The sequence below is a fragment of the Myotis myotis genome, unplaced genomic scaffold (genome assembly GCF_014108235.1).
Source record: "Myotis myotis isolate mMyoMyo1 unplaced genomic scaffold, mMyoMyo1.p scaffold_m19_p_23, whole genome shotgun sequence".
In the NCBI taxonomy this organism is placed as follows: Eukaryota; Metazoa; Chordata; class Mammalia; order Chiroptera; family Vespertilionidae; genus Myotis; species Myotis myotis.
This window is the reverse complement of record NW_023416328.1, coordinates 983,260-1,001,587: the sequence shown is the minus strand read 5'-3', so window position 1 is coordinate 1,001,587 and position 18,328 is coordinate 983,260. Positions and strand designations below refer to the sequence as shown.

Below are 18,328 nucleotides of genomic sequence, written 5' to 3'. Positions count from 1 at the left end.
GGTCCCCCGGCCAGTGGGCGCCATGATGGTGCGGTGAGCTCCGTAATCTCAAGGCAGCTCTACGCCGTCCCTGAGACCTGACTCCGAGGAGCCGTTTAAGCTCTAAATGAACCGAGGGAAGGGCTCTGAGCACAGGTCCGTGTACAGGTTCCCAAAGCCAGCTCTGCGAGAACGTCGCCTGTGGGAACAAGGTGTGCCCATACAGAGCTCAGGGAGGACCCTCGCACACGGGGCGGAAGACGCTGCCGCCACCAGTCTCAGCCAGCCGCTTCCCGTGCCCCCACCCTGGCCCCGGCCCAGGCTCTCATGCTCCAGCTGGTTCGGATGGCCGTGGGTTCCCCATCCGGAGAAAGACGACTCATCATTCATAACACAGCGACAGACCGTCTGCTCCTCGTGAGGTCAATGTATTTCAAACCCAGAAAGAGTCGTAACTCTGAGATGCTCCATATGCTGCCTTTAGCTTCTACAGACACAAAACCACTCCCCTTTGACGGGGGACGCCTCTGGCTGGGCTGGAGAGGTGCCGTGTGGGGGTGCTCCCCCAGGTAGCAGGAATGTGGTGGGCACGCACCAGGCCCATGGTCTGGTCTGTGCGGGCAGAGCCAGGACGATGGCAGGGGCGACGTACTCTGCAGGAGGGTAACCAGAAAGCGTGGCCGCACGAAAGGACTCTGGGCTGACAACCTAGCAGAGCCAGCAGGCCCTTGCCTGCCACTCACCACATCCCAGAGCTGAAGGGCAGCCCTTTGCCAGCCGTGGCACCGCACTGGCAAAAGCACATGCGACTGGACCAGACGCCTCGTGCTGCTAAGGAAGAGTCCAGTCGGACAAGGTCCTAGTGGGGGTCCTGGGAAGCGGGTGGGCCTCTCAATACAACCCCAAACCCTGGGAACGGCTGCATGTGGGAGGGAGAGGGGGCGAGTGACTTGGACACACTGATCCCCTCACTAGGAGACCCAGGGCCCCCTCACATCTGCAGTGGCCACGTGCGTCAGAGACCGGCACGTGAGAAAGGAGCGCTCCACAGGGACACCGGGCTCCCCTCCCGCTCCCCGGCAGCGCATCAGGTCCAAGGCTTGTCTCCCGGGCGCAGGTGGGTTCTGTCGTGGGACTGGCTTGGCTCTGCTGGTCTCAAGGCCTCCAGTTCAGCCGAGCCTTCACCCCTCAGACGAACTGGGACAGGTTGGGGACTTTGATGTTGAGGTCACCGATGTTGATGTTCCGAGGGATCTCGGGCAGGTTCATGTTTTTCACAGCGGACACGGCCCGGGCGGGGGCTGCCGAGAGGCCGCCCTGGGGAGAAACGAGAGGTGGGAATGAGACAAACCCTCGGTGCCGTGGACTTAATGCGCAGAAAACCCAGTGACGGAGGTCTCAACAATGTTCAGCCCGGCCCGGCCGGCGTGGCTCAGTGGTTGAGTGGTGACCCATGAACCAGGAGGTCACAGTTCGATTCCCGGTCAGGACACATGCCCGGGTTGCGGGCTCGATCCCCAGTAGGGGGCATGCAGGAGGCAGCCGATCAATGATCCTCTCTCATCATTAATGTTTCTCTCTCTCTCCCTCTCCCTTCCTCTCTGAAATCAATATATCCTACCTAATAAAGAGGGAATATGCTAATTGACCCTCACACTGTTGCAAAGATGATGGCACCCACAGCCAATAAAGAGGGAATATGCTACTTGACTGCCCTGCCCTCAAAGATGGTGGCGCCCACAGCCACAAGATGGCTGGCAGGGGAGGGTAGTTTGGGGCAACCGGGCCAGCAGGGGAGCAGTTAGGCATCAATCAGGCTGGCAGGGAAGTGGTTAGGGGGTGATCAGGCTGGCAGGCAGAAGTAGTTAGGGGCAATCAGGTAGGTAGGCAGGCAAGCGGCTGGGAGTCAGCAGTCCCGGATTGTGAGAGGGATGTCTGACTGCCTGTGGGATCGGGCCTAAACCAGCAGTCAGACATCCCCTGAGGGGTCCCAGATTGGAGAGGGTGCAGGTTGGGCTGAGGGACATCCCCCCCCAATCAGTGCACGAATTTCATACACTGGGCCTCTAGTGTGTGTGTGTGTATACATTTTTAAATGTCCAGCCTGAGCACACACAAGGCAAGCTTCGCCTCCCCCCGTCCTTGAAGCCAGCCAACAAAACAATCTTCAGCTGACCCGGCGCTATGGTAATAGGGGTCCAGACCCTGAGCTCCTGAAGGCTGTCACTGAGGTAGCTTTACAGCCCCAGCACCTCAGATGCCTGGCCCACGGTCGGTGCTCAATAAATGCTTGCGGAAATAATCCGAGATGGTTTAACTAAGTCACACTCAGTAGCGGGCACTTTTCAGGTTACAAAACAAAGCAAAACCCTTTCCTCAGGAGACTGAGGGCTCTTATAAACAAGTGCAGTCACGGGGACATTTTTAAAAGGAAAATGAATGTCACCGCTTAGGGCACCTGCTTGCCAACGAAGAATGTGAGATGGAAAAGAACAGGCTTTCGCAACGTCATGGGCAGCCAGATAGGAGGAAGGACCAGCGGGAGGTCAGTGGACCCACACCCGCAGGGACTGGTCACAGACCCAAGAAGGCAAGGCACCTACGGTCACCTTCACCCTCCAGGCTCTCGCCTGCTGCGCAGAGAGGAGGGGAGGAGACTGACAAAGACTCCAAACCATTTCCTCCTCGTCGTCTGCCTTCTAGATCCTGAGTCCCATTTCACCCTCGGTTCCACCCTCGCCTCGCAAGTCTCCATTTCTTCTGGTTCCCAGCCCGATCGCCTCTGAGTCACTTACTATTCCTGGAACCATCCCAGCCTGCATTTCTAGAACTACGGTTGCCACAATAGCTGTGGTCTGGAAAAGCTTCCTCAGCAGGATTGCCAGTCCTCACAGAAACAAGAATTCCTGGTTTCGCAAGATCAAATCTGTTACCCAAAGCAAGGAAGCTGCCTCCGACACGGGGGAAATTAAAGCGGTCATTTGCCCCGCGATTTCGCAGCGTGTGAAGGTGGGCCCCTGCCAGGCGGATGAAGGTGATGGAGGCCCAATGGGGACAGGACAGACTTCCTGGGAGCATCTGCACCACGTCGGGGTGGACTGGGGCATGTTACTTTCAAGCCCAGCTCAATCACTCCTGTAGCTCGTTATAAGGCTGTAACTGTAAATACGGACATTGGCGACTCTGAGGTCCGAAAGACACCGCGAGAAATGGCTGCTGGGAGATCAGACTCATCTGGCACACAAACTAGGAAACCACACTGAATTGGAGAAGGGGTGCTGGGCCTTGAACGTGTGGCTTTGAGAGGAAGAATTACAAACCATAAACACAGGCCACAGCCCCCCGCAGCTGCTTGCCTTCCGGTGCTATCTGGCTTTTCCATGCACATTTTTTGCCTCCTTCTTACCTGGCCTTCAAATCAATGAGCTTTCACGGACTCAAGGAAGAAAGGAGTGTAAACATTCCCAGACACAAACGGGCCAGGACAGCTGTGCGCTCACCTCCGATTTCTCCAGCCTGTTCTGAGCTTCGATCTGAGCCACGATTTCATTCATGTTTGTTTCCAACACCATCCCTCCCATCACCACCTCCTGTAGGATGTAGTGCACCTAGAGGGGAAGCAGAAATGAGAAGGGTCAGAGCACCCTGGGCAGTTAGTGTGGGAGCCTCGCGGGCGCTCCTGCGGCGGCAGGGCCGTGGGACGGGACACCGGCCCCCAAACAGACACGAAGCCCCTGGGTCATCCACCTCTCAAGGGAGGCCACAGGGGCTTCCCTCATGTGTACACGTCATACATGAATCTCCCAGGAGCAGGGGTGGAGGTGCCTGGCCACACTCAAGGTAGGGAGGCGGTGCTGAGAGCACGGGCTCTGAGGTGGGGCAGACCTCGGTTAAATTCCGCTCTGTTGTTAGCTTGTGAACTTGGGCACGCTAGCCTTTTTTCTTTTTTAAAATATATTTTATTGATTTCTACAGAGAGGGAGGGAGAGGGATAGAGAGTTAGAAACATCAATGAGAGAGAAACATTGATCAGCCGCAACATCGATAGAACCCGCAACCAAGATACATGCCCTTGATCGGAATCGAACCTGGGACCCTTCAGTCCACGGGCCGACACTCTATCCACTGAGCCAAACCGGTCAGGGCCACACTATCCTTTCAATGCTTCCGGGATGGTGGCAAAGACTGAACAGGATAACCTGGTGCCCACACACAGTGGAACCTAAATAGATAATGACGGCATTCATTACATTATCATCGTTCATCGACATCCATCCACAGATGAGTGGATAAACAAAATGTGGCATATTCATACAATGGACTATAATTCAGCCTTAGAAAGGAAGAAAATTCTCACACCTGCTACAACATGGATGAACCTTAAAGACACGAAGCTGAGTGAAATAAGCCAGACACCAAAGGACAAACAGGGTATGATTCCATTTCTATGAGGTACCTAGTGGTCAAAATCATGGAGGCAGAAGTAGATGTGGCTGCCAGGGGCTAGGGGAAGGAGGGCACGGGGGGTTGATGTTTGATGGGCAGAGTTTCAGTTTTGCAGGATGAAAAGAGTTCTGAGATGGATGCACAAGACAGCGAATGCACCTAATACTGCTGAACTGCACTTGGAGACGAAGACGGTAAACTTCACGTTGGATAAATTTCACAATGAAAAATAACAGGTCTCCACACCTATACTCCTAGCATTAATCCGTTTGTTTAGCGCACTGTCTTCCCGGAGAAGCAGTACCGGCGGAACATCCACTACCTGCTGAGCACTGTATATGTGACTTATTTTATTTTATTTTTAAGTATCTTTTATTTTTATTATTATTATTTTTTAATCCTCACCCGAAGTTATTTTTCCATTGATTTTTAGAGAGAGTGGAAGAGAGAGGGAAAGACAGAGAGAAACATCAATGTGAGAGAAACACATCGATTGGTTGCCTCCTGCAGGAGCCCAAACCAGGGCCCAGGCCAGGGAGGAGCCTGCAACCAACGTACGTGCCCTTGACCGGAATCGAACCCGGGACCCTTTGGTCCACAGGCCGATGCTCTATCCACTGAACCAAACCGGCTAGGGCAATATGCGACTTATTTTAATATCACAACATCCACCCAAGACAGGTAATGCAATCTTCATTTTACAGATGAGAAAACGGACACGTGGAACCTCCCAGTGTCACGTGTATTCGCAGCAGAACCGAGCGCTGAATCTAGGCGGCCTGGCCGCAGAGCTCACGGTCTACCCTTCCCACCACACTTCCTCGAAATCCCAAATGCCTTCCCTCTGCTCATCCCTCGTCCACATGGAATCGCTTAAGACTTGCCTTTGCTGTGCCAAGGATCTTGTAGGAATTTTTCCGTGCTTCATCCCCAAGGCCCGAACTGTGCCCCAGGCAGAGCAGGCGCACTGAGTGACAGGCCTTTTGTAAGTCTGAGCAGCGTATTCCTTGTGCTTAGGAGGCGGGTGGCAGTGTGGTGGGAGGCTTCATGGAGAAGGTATGAAAGGCCTGATACAGGACCAGCCACTGGCTAATCGACAACAGCAGTTAAGACTTCTGATTTGAACACTGCATCATGAACTCTTAACTTTTAAATGCTATTCAAAATGTATCAGTGCAAAGTGCAAAAGGGAGAAATAAATAAAAATGCAATCTCCATTTTCAACACTTGGAAGAAGTACAGGCCCCCCAAACGCTGTCAAGAGCAGGGAGCTCAATGCAAGGGCTCCTCTCCTTCAGAGCACGAAAGGATGAAAGGATGCTATGGAGAGAGAACACAGGCTGGGAAGCTCAGAGAAATGGCACAAATCCACTTCCTGGAGGTAGGGGGCACACCCTCTGGGCACAAACAGATTCCTCGTTTTTGGACGACAGAGCTTCCTTGGAGCTGGAGCTGAGGTGAAATGAGAAACCACACGTACAAGCTCTGTTTGCCTCCCAGAGCTGGTCTCTGCAGCTGCAGAAACGACAGGCGTGCGCTGTGGGCAAGCGCACGGTGCCTGCCTGTTGGCTGGAGAGAACACAGGTAAGGGAACTCACCCAGAATCCCACACCGTGACAACTGCCGCGAGCCGGGAACACAGACTTGACACCTCCCCAACCAAGCATTCTGCAAACAGCCGGCCCCTGAAAACTCACCTACTTAAAGACGAGTTATAAAAAAGGACTTATATAAAGACTCACAAGAACCAATGAGGAAAGAAACAGGAAAGCAAAGAGGCAGGCTCACACTACACCTTGGGAAAACACTGCCGCGGGGCAGATAAAATTGTCATAAAATATTTTGCAAATTAAAAAAAAGAAAACTCTGAAGCAAGAGCTCAAAGCAGAGATGCAAGCAAGAGCTTATGGGATAAGCAGGGAGGTAAGAAGACGCCTTCCAGCACAGCTCAGAAAAACGTGCAGAAATGAAGGTGGACGTGCAAGGAAAGACAGGGAGGAGAGCTGCTGCTAGCACAGTAAGGAGCGAAAAAGGAGAGCAATGAAAAACAGCAAGTAAACTGAAACAAACAAAAAAAAAATACTTGAAAGGAACAGAGAGAAAACAAGTTACAGAAGACAGCTAAGGAGAGGCTACACATGCCTGAAACTAAAATGGACAAATATATAGCGACTTGTTCATAAAGATTCCATAAACATACAGTGACTTGTTCATAAAGATTCCATAAAGATGGGCCTGAGGGCGTAGCTGGGATACGAGAGGAGCTACGCGCCAAAAGGACACCGTGGGTCCCAGGGAAAACTGACCCTCCACAGGCAGCGCCAGACCTTGTGGGCAAGACAACTGGACTTCCGCAACCAGGCAAGAGATCAAATCACTGAGAGGGGCAGTATCTGCCCTGCTGGGTGGCTCAGTCGGTTGGAGCATCATCCCACACACCAAAAGGCTGTGGGTTCGAATCCCGGTCAGGGCACATATAAAAGGCAACTGATAGATGTTTCTCTCTCACATCGATGTTTTTTTTTTCTTCTCTCTCTCTCTCAATCAATCAATCAATAAACATATCCCTGGTGAGGATAAAAAAAAGGGGGGCAAATCTTGAAGATTTCCACAGTAAAATTCTAGCAGAAAAGGAGCAATACCTACAAAATGCCCAAAAAGAAAAAGTATGAGCAGAGCATTTTATACTGCGTTGATCATCAACCAAGAGTGATACAGTAGGAACCACTGCTCCCGCGGGTCTTTCTGGAGGATCTACAGGACGCACTTCTGGCAGCTGAGGGGTGACTGGAAAACTGCCGGCAGAAGGACGGGTGGTGAGCAGTGAGCCCACATACTGGTAGGACTAAGACTAAAGGCGATGAGAGTGATGACAGAATGTCAGTGCTGCCCTGACAAGGCACCAACATTAGGAAGACACAGGGGAGAACAGGAGGGCAGTAGATAGAATAACAGTAACAATAACTCATCCTCAATGGCTGAGAGCCGATGGATAGCACTTAAAACCAACAACTCATCTTGTAAAGAAACGGGCATGCCCTAACCGGTTTGGCTCAGTGGATAGAGCGTCGGCCTGCGGACTGAAGGGTCCCAGGTTCGATTCTGGTCAAGGGCATGTACCTTGGTTGCGGGCACATCCCCAGTAGGGTGTGTGCAGGAGGCAGCTGATGGATGTTTCTCTCTCATGGATGTTTCTAACTCTCTATCCCTCTCCCTTCCTCTCTGTAAAAAAATCAATAAAATACATTTAAAAAAAGAAAAAAAAATAGAAATGGGCGTTATGACTTCCCTCACGTCCAAGCCCACAATCATTTGCTATCAACAGTATTTTCAGAGCCACCGAACTTTTGATTTAGGGCCAACAGGACCTTTTTGTCTGATGCGTTCTATGCTATTTTTCTTGCATAACCTTCGCCCGTAATGCATCCCCTACAATTTCCAGTTTCCCTGAACAGGGAGCACTCAGAGTCCAGTGAAGCATTCAGTACAGAACCCTTGTAGGTTTTTTAGGCCCCCACCACTCATCTTTTTAAAAAAATATTTTTATTGACTTCAGAGAGGAAGGGAGAGGGGGAGAGAGATGAAAACATCAATGATGAGAGAGAATCATGGATCAGCTGCCTCCTGCACGCCCCCTACTGGGGATCGAGCTCACAACCCTGGCATGTGCCATTGACTGGAATTGAACCCGGGACCCTTCAGTCTGCAGGCTGACCCTCTGTCCACTGAGCCAAACCAGCTCAGGCCCATCCCTCATCTTCAAGGTTCCTTGTCCAAACCTAATTCCACGCCATTGCCTTTTCCAGGGACCTGGCCTTGCCAGAGCGCTCCCCTTTGTTTTCATGGGACAAATTCTCGTTTCTCACGCATGGCTTACCTGGCTATTACTGAGTGAATGACATGATTACAATACCAGTGGAAGTGGCATCAACAGGTCTGAACACGTCAGTCACACTGACCTTAGGTGGACACAGTCTCTCGTGGTGTAAATAAGCAAGGCCAAGCCACTAGGGGACAGCCGCCCAGCGGCCTGTGTCCACCTGACAAGCCGGGGAGACCTCTTCCCCTGAACGTGGGCATCGTTCTCTGAGTGGAGGTCAAGGGGACTTGCGAAAGTCAGAGGTTGCCAAGCACAGGTGTGGGGAGAAGGCAGTCAGCCAGTCAAATCACAAAGCCTGGTTCTGTCCAATGACAGCCGTGGACTGATGGAGTGATCTTGAGGTCAAGAGAAATGTGGGTAAACACCTCAGAGGGCCCCGAGAGTTAAAGGACCAACATGACAAAGGGAGGCAGGGGAAAGGGAAATCTGAAATCTGAGTCGTGAAGGTGGCAATAAAAACCCCACAAGTAGCCCTAGCCCAGCCGTGGGCAAACTACGGCCCGCGGGCCGGATCCGGTCCATTTGAAATGAATAAAACTAAAAAAAAAAAAAAAAAGACCGTACCCTTTTATGTAATGATGTTTACTTTGAATTTATATTAGTTCACACAAACACTCCATCCATGCTTTGGTTCCGGCCCTCCGGTCCAGTTTAAGAACCCATTGTGGCCCTCGAGTCAAAAAGTTTGCCCACCCCTGCTAGACCGTTTGGCTCAGTGGATAGTGTTGGCCTGTGGACCAAAGGGTTCCAGGTTCGATTCTGGTCAAGGGCACATACCTTGGTTGCAGGCTCCTCCCTGGCCCCGGCCCTGATCAGGGCGTGTGCAGGAGGCAACCAATCGATGTGCCTCTCTCACATTGATGCTTCTGTCTTTCCCTCTCTCTTCCACTCTCCCTAAAAATCAATGGAACAATATCCTCGGGTGAGGACTGAAAAACAACAACAAAACCACAGAAGTAGAAGAAAGTAGAGAGGTAAAGGTCGAGAGCCCTAACCCAGCCACACACAGCGGGCACTGAACAAATATGAACTGCCAATTAATAACAATTCACAACATTCTGCTATTTCAGCAGCCACCTAAAACAATGACACCAGCAAAACTCATTCCAAAGTGTTTGTTCAGAGAACAAGAGTACCACTGATTCCTTGGTTCTTGGCAAATGCACCAGCAATTCGATCCAGGAATAATCACAACCAGGAAGAGTTTCATCTGAACATAAAGATTACGATAACCCCAATAAACTACAGGTTATCTTGATGGGAGGGAAGGCAACAGAGAAAATACTTTTTCTTTTTTTTTTTTAAATCCTCACTGGAGGATATTTTTCCATTGATTTTTTAGAGAGAGGAAGAGAGAGGGAAAGACAGAGAAATATCGATGTGAGAGAAACACATCGATTGGCTGCCTCCTGCATGCGCCCCAACCAGGGCCCGGGCCGGGGAGGAGCCTGCAACCGAGGTGCGTGCTCTTGATCGGAATCGAACCCGGGATCCTTCGGTCCGCAGGCTGAGCCAAACGGGCCAGGGCCAGTGAAAATACTCTTGGTGATGAAGCTGAAATCTCAACAGGTGAAATGCTGGATGGAAACATGTTTTTTTACAAGCCCAAAATACATAAATGTATGGCCACACATTAGTGACTGAGAGTTGCAGTTTATAATTCTGTCCCATTAAAAATTTTATCTTAAAACCCCTCAGAGCAGTAAAAAAGTACGGATGATTACCAGAGTCTACCCTCTGAAGGCACTCTAACGCCCTACCAAGCCTCTATTCCCTCCTCCCCACACGCACGGACATCTGTCCTCCTTCCTGTTTCTTTTCCAGGAAGCTGTCCCATCGTCCTCACCCCCTCGCCCCTGGAGGTACTTGCTTCTATGATCGGATGCACTGGACATCCAGTTTGGCTCCACTCTCTGTTCTGTCAATAGAAGGGAACTGCTTGAGCCCTCCCCCGCCTCTTCCCCTGGAGGCACTCTGAATGCCCTGGCCAAGACGGAGACCTAGCCTAGCCGGTTTGGCTCAGTGGACAGATTTGGCCTGAGGACTGAAGGATCCCGGGTTCAATGTTGGTCAAGGGTTGTGGGCTTGATCCCCAGTAGGGGGTGTGCAGGAGGCAGCTGATCCATGATTCTCTCTCATCGTTGATGTTTCTCTCTCTCTCTCTCTCCCCCTCTCCCTTCCTCTCTGAAATCAATAAAAAAAAATATATATATATATATATATATACACACATATATGTGTGTGTGTGTGTGTGTGTGTGTGTGTGTGTATATATATATATATATATATATATATATATATATATATTTTTTTTTTTTTTTAAATGGAGAGCTAGGAGTTTGGGCCCGGGGCTCCACTGTATTAACAGAGGAAAGAGGGGAAATCCAGTGAGTGCCGAGGAGGCCACAGTGCCCAGGCCCAGCTCTGATTTTGAGGAGACAGGCCTTCCGAGTGGGCCTGGATCCCTATCCTGTCTCTGAGTTTAATAAAAACCCTACCTGTGTGGCTGTTATTGCCACGTACACAACTCAGAGAAACACATGTTCCTGCCTGGGCCAGACTTCACCTCCACAGAGAAAGGGAGTCACGACGAGCTTGCTGGTTTTGTGTCAGGATGGACAGAGGAAAGACCAGTGTCACCCGCCGCAAGGACAGAGGTGCTCCTTAGGGACACAGCGCGGGGACTGCTGGGGACGGGGCGGAGGCAGTGTCGACAGCCCCGCCCGCGGACAGAGGACTGCAGGGTCTTCGAGTGCCACCTTCATGTTTCGCACTGAAGTCAAAAAATTCTGAGTCCAGAAAATAAACAAAACAAAACAAAAAAGATCCGAGTCCAGCCGCAGCCAGTGTGGCTCAGTGGAGAGAGCGTCAGCCTTCGGACTGAGGGGTCCCAGGTTCGATTCCGGTCAAGGGCGTGTTCCTGGGTTGCGGGCACATCCCCAGTGGGGAGTGTGCAGGAGGCGGCTGGTCGATGTTTCTCTCTCATCGATGTTTCTGGCTCTCTATCCCTCTCCCTTCCTCTCTGTAAAAGTCAATAAAATATATTAAAAAAATAAAAAATAAAAAAGATGCGAGTCCTATCCCAGGTCAACAGAGACCATCACCAGGAGCAAAATGATCTGGAGCCAGAAGACAACGAACATGAATGACTTTCTTTTTTTTAATTGAATAAGTTGGATTTTTTTTTCACTTGCCCAATATTTTCTTTATCTTTTTTTTTTTCCCGAACATGACTTTTTTCCGCTAGTGAAAACAGCTCCAAACCTTAAGCTGGTCATGTCCTAAAAGTTTATTTCTTTAATAAACTCCAGTATTAAACTTACAATGTATTTTTCTATAGATGTAAGAAGTAGGGTCCTCACGCTCACAGCTCACAAAAGCTGACTCACGTCCACAATGCTACCTAGAACGTGGTACCACACGGCACCCTGCAGCTACAGGTAAGTGCCGTGAATAGCACAGCTTCTACAGTAAAATGCGGTCCTATACGGGAATGGCAGGAACCCATCTAGCGGAATGCCAGGGGCAGAGGGCAGGTAAGATCTTGCGAGACACCAGGGGCACATTAACACACACCACAACCCAAGCTCGCTCACCCCCACAGAAGCCTCTAGACTAGATCAACATCTCCCGGGGTGTTTTTCATTGCGGGACAAAAGCCTGTTGTACCACAAACAAGGTTCACATCGCCGATGCGGACTCTCATACCTTTCTTAAAACCGTTGTCACTGCACCGAAGACAATAAAACAAATCATTTAAGAGCGTAAGCACAGTGCTTGTCCTGAAATGTGAGGCTGCCGATACTGCAAGACTCAAGTTTTAAAAAAGAAGTGGTAATCACTAATAACATATCCAGTCCAGCCCTAGTCGGTGTGGCTCAGTGGATAGAGCGTCAGCCTGTGGACCATAGGGTCCCGGGTTCGATTCCGGTCAAGGGCATGTACCTTGGTTGCAGGCTCCTCCCCGGCTGAGGCCCTGGTCGGGGCGAGTGCAGGAGGCAACCAATCGATGTGTTTCTCTCACATCGGTATTTCTGTCTGTCTTTCCCTCTCTCTGAAAATCAATGAAAAAATATCCTCGGGTGAGGATATTAAATAAATAAATAAATAAATATCTACTCTACCATTATAAAAAGCTAAGGTGGATAAGGTTTCTCTACCCCTTAGTGACTTAATTCCTAGGAAAGGGCTCCCGCGCGTAAGGAAAGGGAAGTCCTGGTCAGCTGGGGTACGTATCACCTGTAGTCCCTGCAGAGGGTGCGCTGGTTTGCGAATAAACCAAGGAAGAGGACAGGGGACACTTTAAGAGGACGGAGCAGTGACGGGGAAGAGGAAATTATTTGAGTCACCTTGGTCCAGAGTCAATCTCTAGTTCCCAAATGATCTATTCTCGAAAAAAAAAATGAAAGAGGAAGAGGGCGTAAAAACACCCTCCAGAAACCTGGCACACCAGCCTTCTCTCTTACCCCCACTTTCGTTCCAAAGTCCAACGTTTTATCAGTGTTTTAAGTCACGCTACGGACTGCCTGTCCCCATGGCTCACCCTTTATCTCACGGGTCCACAAATGAACACATGGTCATTACAGTCGACCGCTGTGGGCTGAGTGTCTTTGCAGGTCCATCTGCCATGAACAAAACGGAGCACACGGAGCAGCACCGGGCACCCCCGGGAGAGGACACGGTGCGTCCAAATGTCCAGTCACCATTAAACGATCTGAAGGAAAACCTTCAAACGTGAACGACGCACTCCCATGACTTGGACATCAGAATATTCTGACCTTGACTTAGCCTTTCCTTTGCCTCTCGTTGCTAACGGTGATCAATGAATTTACTCTATGCTGAGATGCCCTTGGGAACTCACGCACGCAGGGCGGTCTGGTCCCAGCCAGCTCCGCTAAAGCAAAGACAGCAACCTGCTTTGTAAAGTTCCATAAATTATTTCTCTCTTGCTGGCGATCAGTGTCTCCTGCAGCACTTTCATGACCTGCCTTGGTCTGCAGACTGGGCAATTCCACCCTTTTCTCCAGATGTCTTCTCGTCATGAAATTCCGTAAGACTCCATCCCTCGCTCCTGATGGTCTTTCCTCTCTTTCAGTCATGTGATCATTCATTCTTTCAATGAACAAGTGAATCTAGTGGAACCTCATCTTACATAAGATCAAGCCCTAAAGCCACCAAGTAAGAGGAAAGTAGACACAGCCAAGAATCCCTTACATAAAAAAAAAAATCCCTTACATCACCTCTACAGTCCAACCCGGCCATTCTCCCTCCACCAATGACAAGGATTATTTTGCCTTTCCAGTTGGGCACTAGACAAAGTGGTCTATTCAGGGACCACACAGATGGAAAGTCTGAATTGCATCCTCAAGCACTAAAATCACTCCAGGCACCGTGGCATGCTTATGACAGGCAAGTGACAGGCACGCGAGAGTAGAGGCAAAGAAGAGCCAATTCAAACCTGTCTCACTCCAGGCCCACGCTGAGTGAGCAGAATTGTGGGCAGAATCGTTCTGTACTTAGAACTTTTATTCTCTTTCTTTTTGCTGAATGGCTCGAGCGGACCCTGTGTTAGCTAAGTCAGTACATGGGAGCCCACTGGACCCGCCAGACACAAGATCGTGTGTCAGGGTCAAGGCTCTCGCCCGTTTTCACCAAGAGCATGTGACCTGCAGCCATGTCTACTGTCAGCTATGCTTCCCACCCCAGGATGGTCAGGGCGTAAGGAAGAAATGAGGACAGCCTGTGGACCTTGACCTCACAGGGCTTAGAATAACTACGGAACATAAAATAACTGTAATAAAAGGAAGACTGTGATAAGTGCCATGACCAAGGGCAAAAGCTATAAAAGTTCAGAGAAGGGCGGGGCTCAGACGAATGGTAAATGGAGGAAGGAATGACAAATCTCCCAGCAACTCATTAACTCTTCTGTGGGCCCTGGTAAGTAATTCTTCTCCGATAAAAGGATCACTCACTTCTGGGCTTTGAAATATAGCTGACTGCAGCGAAGTGTGCTCGCTGCACAGTATTCCTTCCTTAAAAAATAAAAAACAAATTCCCATTATGAGTCAGAGTTCTCGGTGAAGACACTTCGCTGCCACTTACTAGGGTGTGGCTTTAAAGAAACAGGTGTCCCGGCTCTAAACGTCAGCTTCTTCATCTGTAAAATGGGGAGAACTAGAGTCCTTACTGATGCCTTTTCCAAAATTAATAGATGGTGTAGCCGTTAGGTGCCAGATACTTAAGCAGTGAATGACTATAGTTGATGGAGTAATTACAGTCAGTCTTCTTGACCAACCTCCTTCCCAACACAGGGACTGATTCTTGGCTCCGGAGACAGACAGCCCCTTCACCTCGGTGCAGAGAGCTCACGCTGCTCCCAAGCCGCCTGGTCTACTGAGCAGCAGCAGGAACTGTCAGGGTTCTTTACTGAGCCGCCATGTGCATGGAGCCATGTCCATCCCCGGCCTGACCTGTGCCCCCTGGTAGCAAAGAATAAGTCCCTGCACACCACTCCGAGATTCTACACTCTGGGATTGTTTGTTGTTTCTTTAAATCCTCAGCCAAGGATATATTTTCCATTGATTATTAGAGTGGAAGGGAGGGAGGGAGAGAGAGGGAGAGAGAGAGAGAGAGAGAGAGAGAGAGAGAGAGAGAGAGAGAGAGAGACAGACACATCAATCATCAATTGGTTGATTGCCTCTCGCACGAGCCACTACCAGGGCTGAAGCACCTGTAACCGAGGTGTGTGCCCTTGACGGGGAATCAAACCCATGACCCTTTGGGCCTCAAGCTCTAACCACTAAGCAAAACGAGCCAGGGCATACACCCGGGATTCTATCACTTTTCCTAATTTGCCCAAATGGCAGGCAGGCAGGTAAGTGAAGCACAATTCATTTGACCATCAAGAAAAATTTCCACCCGGCCAGCGGCAAGTGGTTGAGCGTCAACCTATGAACCAGGTCACGGTTTGATTCCCAGTCAGGGCACATGCTGGGGTTGTGGGCTTGATCCCCAGTGTGGGGCGTGCAGGAGGCAGCCTATCCATGATTCTCTCTCATCATTGATGTTCCTCTCCCTCTCTCCCTGTCTCTTCCTCTCTGAAATCAATAAAAACATATGTGTGTGTAAATATATATATATATGTATATGTATATGTATATGTATATGTATATGTGTATATATATATATATATATATATATATATATATATGTATATATATAAAAGAAAAACTTCCAAGTGCCATAAACCTGTTTCTGAGATGATCGCCATCCCGTGCTTCCTGTTCCTTCTGAAGCGCTGCTCCTGCAACGGCCTTGGCCCCACCCCGCCCGAGCTAGCCCTTTACGGGGAATCGAAACCTTACAAAGCTGTGACCTCCCTGCAGACAAGGTCTAAAAGAGCTCAGTGTTGCTGCAGCACAAAGTGGAAGGGAGGGAACAGCAAGTGGTGAGTGAGAGAGAGAGGCAGGCGGGAAGGTCTGCAGGTGAAGGGGCCTTCGCCCCATCCTTCTGGCAGTGGCCCCATCTCTTTGTGTACATTCCCGGGAATTCACTGGCACAACACACGTCCCTCAACCACTCGGCGTCATTCGGCACTCAGAGGCTTTAAGGACGGCAGGCGGAGGCGTGAGGCATGTCCTCCTCCATCAGAACAGCTGCTGTAGGGGGTAAAGAGCCACAGAATAGCTCAGACAAGGGGGTGAGAGAGTCAAAAGCCCTTTAACTATGTCATCAAACAGAGGTAAGGATGGAGTGAAGAGAGAATTTGGAGTAAGAGAGAACGGCAGGAAAAAAGTAAAAATAAAGACAAAAACCACCATTTACTGAGCTAAGCATTACTAACTGCAATCCTCAAAATCACCTGAATAGTGGATGTTAATGTTTTTCATCACAGCTAAGACTCCACTGACTATAAATCACATCATTGCTGTGTGTACCACCAAAAAAGAAAAACATTGTCAATCGAACTATAAATGGCATGACTGTAAGACAAATCTTGATCTGTTAAAATTATAATTATTAGAAAAAAAGGGAGACTAAATTGATAAAATATGGTATCATCCCTGTTTTACAATGGAAGAAACTGAGGCACAAAGAGGTCTTTAAGAGGGTTGCCTAAGTCACACGATTAGAACCCTGAAATTAGGGAGCATGTACAGGTCATCCGCCTGAAAGTTAGGGACTAATTGGAGTATCTGGTTTTTAAATATGCACATCTGACATTACATCTGAAAAGTACTATGAAAATTTAAAAAATTAAAAACCACACAGGATTTGGACAATCAATCAACCAATCATATCTGAGTGTCCTGTACTGTTCTGATAACCAACAAGGTATTGTTTTTTAAATCTATCTTTATTGATTTCAGAGAGGAAGGGAGAGGGAGAGAGAGAAACATCAATGATGAGAGAGAATCACCTATCGGTTGCCTCCTGCACGTCCCCTACTGGGGATCGAACCCGCAACGTGGGCATGTGCCCTTGACCAGAATTGAACCCAGGACTCCTCGGCCCGAAGGCTGACGCTCTATCCACGGAGCCAAACCGGCCAGGGCCGAAGTATTACATATGGGCACTATTCCAGGAGTTTACAGTAAGCTGGAAACAATTAGGACGGAAACCTTGAGCGCACGAGCAGGAAGGTAAACTGGCTGGAGGATGACCACAAGGGAGCTCAGAGACTTCACGGAACGTCAAACGTGAGCTGGGCCCCGAGGTCTGGAAAGCTGGATGGGGTTGGTGAAGGTCAGGGAGAGCCTGAGGGCCCCCAGGGCCTACAATCCAGAGATCCTTGGAGGCCAGAGGCAGGAATGCAGGTGGAGAGGAAAATGGGAACAATGTTTCCTGTGGGAGATTAGACCAGGTGAGAGGGGTGGGGGCCAGACTGGATAGAGCTGAAGAGCTGGTAAGTTAGTTCCCTGGATTCGGGTTCAGTGAGTTTAGACGGAACAGAAAAGGGAGCGGTGGACCTGAAGCAGATACTGAAAGAAGAACCAATGCCATCTGGTGACCACTTGGAAGCAGAAGGGAAAGCAGGCATCCCTGAGACTTCATGCCTTGAAGACGGCTACCGCTAAGAGAACTAGGGGAGGTAAGAAGAGAAGATACTGGGTGGGTGGGGGAAGCAGGAATAGAGGTGGGTTCGGAGGGGAAACAGTGGCTCGGTGCACCCTGACCTGGAAGCACACGCCCCCTCTGGGTCAGAGTGAGGTACACATGCGTCCGTGCATCACTGCGGAGGAGTGCCCGGGGGTGCAGAGAGCAGCAGGGTCCGGGGACAGAGGGCGGGGAGGTGCCCGCTGTGGGCAGGAAGGGGAGCAGCCCAGGGGTCAGGGCCCGTCAGTGGGAGCTCTTCCACTCCTTCCCTGAGGTTTCCACAACCAACATTAAACCTGATACTTTCGGGGAAATTCAGGTGCATGGATTCTGAGAATCTAAAGGGAAGCACTTGTGCAGTGATCGGGGTGGGGGTGTGTGGGGGGGAGACGACCTAGGAAATGCTCAGCCCCAGACTGTGACAGGATGGCTGCCCTTAGTGCTACCAGCAGTTAAGCCACCAGAGAGGGGCCTGGGCATCCCTCTGCCATAAGCTGCTGTTTCGGGGTGCAGACCTGGCTGACTTCAGAAACTTCTCTAGAGAATGTTAACTCGAAGGTCATAGGCAGGTCAGGTCACCGAGACTCTCAGATGATAGAGATATAAATGTAGTGTTTTCCCCAAGCTAACAGATCCATCTGCTCGGGAGACTCATAAACATATCCCGAGGCCAACGGAGCCATTACCATCGCTGCGCCCACACTCTGGGGCCCTCCCCACTGGGGCTCTGGGAGTTAATGTAGTTCCTAGCCCAGGGTGAAGGGATAATGTGCACACAATATATCAATTCATCTGGCTTCTAGCTCAGACTTTGCCTTGAGCAGCAGAGAGTTTAAGCTGTTTACTGTGCCAGGCAATAAAGCAGAGAGAGAGGACTTCCTGTACTCCGCCACACCACACATGAACATAGTGCATTTCTGGAAGGGA

General features: G+C 50.1%; 1 protein-coding gene across 2 annotated transcripts in view; it reads right to left on the bottom strand.

Moving 5' to 3' along the window:
• Positions 1 to 377: 377 nt before the first annotated feature.
• LOC118679219 (AP-3 complex subunit sigma-2) overlaps positions 378 to 18,328 on the bottom strand; it is a 39,083-nt gene continuing 21,132 nt past the window's right edge. Inside the window, exons 5-6 of one of the 2 annotated variants that reach the window (XM_036355694.1) lie at positions 3,480 to 3,587; positions 378 to 1,296 (exon numbers count right to left, since the gene is read on the bottom strand). In XM_036355694.1, the coding sequence (XP_036211587.1) occupies positions 1,168 to 1,296; positions 3,480 to 3,587 (237 nt within the window). In that variant the 3' untranslated portion in view covers positions 378 to 1,167. The remainder of the gene's footprint in view (positions 1,297 to 3,479; positions 3,588 to 18,328) is intronic. The other variant, XM_036355695.1, reaches the window with a different exon arrangement.